At 35.3% G+C, this 6,644-nt stretch overlaps 1 protein-coding gene across 1 annotated transcript; it reads left to right on the forward strand.

Annotated features, from left to right (window-relative positions):
- LOC140172138 (uncharacterized) lies at positions 1-4,860 on the forward strand. The gene is made up of 4 exons (XM_072195476.1): positions 1-21; positions 1,575-1,924; positions 3,215-3,612; positions 4,421-4,860. The coding sequence occupies exons 2-4, from the start codon at positions 1,722-1,724 to the stop codon at positions 4,561-4,563; spliced, it is 744 nt and encodes a 247-aa protein (XP_072051577.1). The 5' UTR covers positions 1-21; positions 1,575-1,721; the 3' UTR covers positions 4,564-4,860.
- Positions 4,861-6,644: the final 1,784 nt, after the last annotated feature.

The following is a 6,644-nucleotide window of genomic DNA, read 5'->3' on the forward strand; positions in this document are numbered from 1 at the left end:
AGGCAAGTGACGAAACAAAAGGTAAGCCATTTTTTTATCGTATCGTAAAAATAAATTGCATAATTGAATACAAATTTTAATGCAAATTATTAAAAGTTGATATTTTTTTAAATTTATCAGTCCTCGAAGTTAACTTTATACATCTAATGATATACACTTTAAAAAGTGTATAGCTGGGAGTAAAAGCCGACTATCATATGAACATTTTTATCTTCCGTATTAAAGATATAGGCCTACATGAGGTTTTACAAAAGACTTACAATTTTGGGATCTTTTTCAATATTTCCATAAGTATGATGTTCGGCTTTTCATCCCAGCTACATACGCTTTAAGTGCGTAGCATTAAATTGAAATCTATCTACTTCGAGGACTTTTAAATGTTAAAAATGTCAACTTTTAATAATTTGCCATAAAATTTGCATTATATCACGAATTTGAAAAATTCAAACTGATTATTTGATACCAGAAGGACATTCCTCGTATTCAGATTTGGTGTGTCCGATGTGCTCTTAGGTCCCACTAAAATACTGTGCAAAGGTTGGTGACCAGGCCGTTGACCACAGTATTTTACATGTTTTACTTTTATACCAATGTGTCAACAATTTGTTTGAATCTACTAACAGTTTGGTTGAAATTAGTGTTGGGCGATGTCTTTATTAATTTGTTGTTCAAATAATATTCAACAATTTCCAGGATCTGTGGTGAAACGAAGGTACTTGTACAACGTTTGACGCTTTGAAAATGCCCAGCATTTGGTAGGGATTCATATTTCCACAACGTTGGGCAAAATCTTTTGCAGTGTTCTGCTTACCTAACGTTCTCAGTTGGTATTACAGAGTTGTTAAAAATGAAGTGAACTTTGAAATGGTTGGTTTTATTCAAATAAGTATAACTCGGGTTTGGAGTGAGCAAATACAACATTTTCTTTTTCTAATTAGACGTTTAGAAGCTGTTCCTTTCAATGATAGTTTCATATACAGCGGATTCCTTCTAGATTGTGTTCAAAAGCGCCACAAACGTGAGTTTAATTCAATTTGAATTACCCTGCATGGGGATTGCACATTCAATGATTAAACGTAAAATACGCATTAATTTTGATGTTTATTTGAAAAACACTCTTTATCAGAAAGACTCTGTTTATCAGAAACAAACAAACAAGACCAATACGCTATTTCTATTTGACATACATCTTTTGAAAAAGAACATCAGGCCTAAACAACAAATTATATATGAAAGTACGAGTATGTTTGATAAATCAAGAGTGGCGGCGGAAGCATTAAAGTTTAGGGGTGTCGAGCATAATTATGTTCCAGTTGTACTGGGACACGCAAAAAAAAATTCCGGATAATTTAGTCCAAAATGACGCGAATATTGGTATTTGATGGGCAGTGCGCGTGAAATTGTTCAATTTTCCCATATTCCAAAAAATTAAGATGTGCAAAAAAGGAAGATGTACAGGACAATGATTGTTATTTGGATTTTTTAGGGGGGAGGGTGGCGTTCCCACCATGGAAGAAATATAGGGGAAACATGTCCCCTTACATTCGCCGCTTTATGTAAATCATCCTTTTCAGATATTTCAGATACAAATTTTGAACCAGACGAGACGATGCCAGTGTATTTCCTCATCAAGCAGAGTTCGGGTGGAAAATTCTTCCACCCTTATGGTGGAAAAAGTAATCCTGGAGATAATACGGATATAGTCCTGCATCCAGACCGACATGATCATTTGTACTGGACATTGGAACCAATTGATGGCCATTGGGGTACATCAAGCATGTTTCCAGTGGAAAATCATTCACCCAAAGAAAGGAAGCCTGACACCAGGGAACGGCACTCAGCTTGTGCTTCACAGTGATCGTCATTACGCAGCTTTGTTCGCACTCGACGCTGTCAATGACCATGTTATACACAAAGGTGGGAGGTATGTCTTTGACCCAACATTCGACACATTATAAAATATTATAAATATCTTTTTATTATATACGTCAATTCATTAAATTTTATAACATCATGGTCCAAAACATAGAGGTTATCCACTTTACTCATATGTGATTTCTAACAAAAGGTGCTGGTTCCCGTAGGTGGGAGGTATGTCTTTGACCCAACATTCGACACATTATAAAATATTATAAATATCTTTTTATTATATTCGTCAATTCATTAAATTTTATAACATCATGGTCCAAAACATAGAGGTTATCCACTTTAATCATATGTGATTTCTAACAAAAGGTGCTGGTTCCCGTAGGTGGGAGGTATGTCTTTGACCCAACATTCGACACATTATAAAATATTATAAATATCTTTTTATTATATTCGTCAATTCATTACATTTTATAACATCATGGTCCAAAACATAGAGGTTATCCACTTTACTCATATGTGATTTCTAACAAAAGGTGCTGGTTCCCGTAGTATTCCTCATTCAAACCAATCAATGCACGGAGTTACCTGCATGACTTTGGCGGCTAAGTCTTGGTTGCAGTTGCACAATATGCAAATGCTTCTTTTGAAAATCCTTAAACAAGGTATAGCAGTCGCTGATAGGATATGCAGCTTATAGAACACGAATAACCTCTATCGTTCTGTGCGTACAGTATGTCGCACTAAGAGGAAATATTTAAATTTTTCATTTTCGAAACTCAAGCTTTTGTATATATTTCAAATGGTATAACTTGTGGGAATAAAGTCTCAAAATTCGTGCCGAATGAGGTATAACAAAATACGTCGAACAAAGTTCTCCATCTATCGACCTCTTCATGTTTGTAATTTTATTTAGTGGTTTTAAGAAATCACGTTTGTTTTTGGTACTACACCCCTGATAAATTTTGTGACTAATTTGCATTTTTCTAAAAAACAACTACTCACTGGTAACAAAAGTTATGTATATTATAGGGACAAGAAATCCAATTACTTCACTGAAATTTCAGTGATTCAAGACAAGTGGTTCATTATATGTTAAGAAATTAGGTACATTCTAGCGGTACCTCTTTTCTTATCAAAAATAACGTACCGCTTGTCTTGAGTCACTGAAATTCCAGTGTAGTAGCTGGATTCCTTGTTCCACAATATACATAACTTTTGTTACCAGTGTGTTATTACTTTTTGAGAAAAATGCAAAAATAGACAAAAATTTATCAAGGGGTGTAGTAAATAATACCTTTAGTGCGCAGTGTATAACTAGAATTTGTTTTTATATATTTCTATATAGGTTTGCTCACCCTAAAGGTGGGAGCCCAAACCCGGGGGATAACACCAAGGTTGAGTTACACTCGGATGTTCATGACGCCATGCGTTTTAAGTTTGTTTCGCCAACAAATCCCAACGAGGAGGTACTTGTTTACGGCTACCCGACCATGGGAGGTAAATGGAAGATTATCAACATGGTCAAAGATCCGAAAGCGGAACATACTGTTCAACTTGAAGTCAGTATTGGAAAGTCCAATACAGAATCCTCGACCTCATCCTTCCAGTATAGCTGGGAGGTGTCAGGTGGACTGACTGTAGATATATTTGAGGCGTCCGCATCTCAGTCTCTGCAGTACATGATAGAAAAGACATCTTCCACCACCTGGACTGAAGAAACCACCAAGACAACGACTATAAAAGGTAAGGGAGCTTAAGGAGCTGTGGGTGAAATTCCAACGGCCGTACCATAAAATTGCTTCGCCCACATTTTCGGCCTTCCAAAAAATCTCTACCCCCCTATCCTACCAAAACATCTTTGCCCCCCCCCCCTCCCCCTTCTTTGTACGTGCCAAATTTTGGCGAATCCAATTTGCTAGTCTTAAGTGGTCTAGATTAATATTTGATATTATAATACAAGAGTAGCAGGAAATGGGATTCATTCATCACAGCTGAAATACATTTGCAATGTACCAATTGTTTGGACATGGGAGGATCCTAAAATATGGCTCTTAAAAGTGATATGTACTCAGAAAGTTTGAATGGTCCCTATGTAGTCAAATATTATAAGCTTTACGGTATAAAAATCAGCTGTGCGGATTTCTGGATGTGCAATGAAGTCACGCTGTTTCTTTGTGTACAGTAAGTTTATAACATTTGGCCCCAGGGGGCCATTCAAACTTTCTGAATACGTACCACTTTTAATAGCCATATTTTAGGCTCCTCCCATGTTACTAAAATTGGTACATTGCAAGTGTATCTCAGCTGTGATGAATGCCAATTGCTGACGAAGTTTAGGAAATATCACCTCAAACCCCTATTAAAAAACCGTTTAAGTAATGGGTTGAGCTACGTCTCATCCATTAATTTACGTTTGTACTGCCTCTGACACATTATTTGGGTGTAAGAAGTAAAAAAAAATACAGGCGCTTTATTTCTTTAAAAAAAAGATATATTTATCTACATGAAATAATGTATCTGACGTGTGACTTTAATCAATATCATATTTCAGTCATGCCTGGAAAGACGGTTGTGACGTGGCAATACGTGTTTGATGTGGAGCAGAACGCCAGCAAGAGTGTATTTAGGAGCAACTTGCTCGCCGATACTGAGAGTGAACAGGACGAGCCAAAGGATTTGCAGTACAACGCGTAAATGAGAACATTACGTGGTCACTGCCATAATCGAAGCATACCTGCGGGGTGCTGTTCTATTGACTGGATAATACACCGTGAACATTATATGACCAGTGATTTGGTGTTTTTCACGGATTTTCTGCGTTGATTTTTAAGGCACAGATCACGTTATGATATTATTATTATTGAAGATAAATACAAAATTATAATACATTAGCACTACTAAAATTATGAAGTTAAAGTTAGTCAAGATATTTGCACACGGGTGTTTGATGTGACCATTTATTAACATTATTTAATGTTCAATTCTAGACCTGTATAATACCAACAGCTATCACACTAATATACACAGATATTTTTAGCTATTTTAAACATAATAAAAGATTTTCATTTCTATATCAAATTATTCATTTTTTTATGATTTTTGTGATAATTTTTATTCTATAAAACTGTACATTTGTGAGCAAATTGAGGGCGCTATTGACATATATTTTGAATTTAAATTAGCCAAATAATATGACCTTTTCTTTACATTTCATGATAAAAAGATTTTTGAAAACTTCCTTGCCATTTATAAGTCTTATTTCTGATGTTCTAATACCATTATACAAGTGTATACCCCTTATAAAGATGCAAACATGATTTAGGATAAATAGCGCCATCATTGTTTAACTTTTCTTTAAAATGACCCAGTTTTACAAGCCATCAAACAACCGTGTGCACGCGCCGTGGAGTTATTGTATGTATTAACTCCATGGCAAGTGTAATTATTTTGACGAATGCATTTACATGAGTACAATACGTCATATATTTCGAGTATATTAGTCATATTTAATCAATAGGTAATGTTAATTGTTATACTCATTATTTTAGTTTGAACATTTAGGGAAACTATCTTAAAATTAAAACACTGTCAGGCCACTGACTTGGTATGAAGGCAAGGCTGCATGTAACTGGTCAGCAAAACCGATCACCGTATTTGCTGGCGAAGTGATGTAATAATCGGATTAACTACCACGCCTAACAATAGGGTAAAACAATTGTTGAATATACCGCACTTCACTAGTACGTTCACGCGGAACCTCTGCATTGAACCATAACATGCTGCTCACTCGCACTTGTAAGATCAGTATCTTTGAAAAGAACAGTATTCAACCTATGATTAGGCCAAAAAAAGGTTTGTCTCAAAGCTTACGAGTGGTTTGAAAACAAATGCGAAATGCGATTTTTTTTTTTTTAAATTCCCGACTTGGTATTTTTATGGTATTTGAGAAAAAATAATTAGATATTCGCCGATTTTTTTTTAATAAAAAAAAATTGCGCATTTTTTTTTTCAAGTCGCGCGATTTTACAAATGCGCGCGCAAGCTTTGAGACAACCATTTTTTGGCATTACAAACATACACAGGTGATGAGCGCAAATGAACCTTATTGTAGTGCAGCGCGATATATTCAAAAATTGTTTTACCCTATTACTATGGTAGTTAATCAGATTATTACATCACTTTCGCCAGCAAATTAAAGTGAACTACAGTATATCAATAATATCGATTGCCATACGTCATACCTTAGCAACTGGTTCACGCTTCGTATGCATACACAACCAATTGACTTTATGTTGTGATCATTTTGATCGTGGTTCCGAACACAGACATCGTCACTCTGAGCGTGAACCATTTGACCTGGCAACGAGCGAATATGCAACGAAGTTGCGAACCTACACTATAATAATTTCAACGGAAGTATACTAATTTTTATTAAAACAGACAACAGTGGAATCTAATACAATTTGTGTTATAAAGCATGATCATTATGCGCTAATAAGTGTTTATGTTTATTTTTAGACTTAGGTCTGCATGTTTTTCATTTTTTCAATATTTTGTAATGGTGTCCTCTTGTTATGGTCACCCATGTCTATATAACAATATACTATTCTCTTTAGATGTTTGATTTATTTGTGTTCATTCCGCATAATTTATGGTAATAATAACTTCATAATAGAACACAATTTGTTATCTATGAATTTGTTTGTGACTATGAATTTATGTCTGAGCTTTAAGAAAGAATCTGGACAGTACATCACGGTCACGCCGCAACCCCC

Source organism: Amphiura filiformis, chromosome 15 (assembly GCF_039555335.1).
Source record: "Amphiura filiformis chromosome 15, Afil_fr2py, whole genome shotgun sequence".
NCBI lineage: Eukaryota > Metazoa > Echinodermata > Ophiuroidea > Amphilepidida > Amphiuridae > Amphiura > Amphiura filiformis.

Coding starts and splice junctions, on each gene's coding strand:
- LOC140172138 (XM_072195476.1), top strand. CDS start 1,722: ATGATCATTTGTACTGGACATTGGAACCAATTGATGGCCATTGGGGTA. Junction 1,925..3,214: donor GTTATACACAAAGGTGGGAG/GTATGTCTTTGA, acceptor ATTTCTATATAG/GTTTGCTCACCCTAAAGGTG. Junction 3,613..4,420: donor CAAGACAACGACTATAAAAG/GTAAGGGAGCTT, acceptor ATCATATTTCAG/TCATGCCTGGAAAGACGGTT.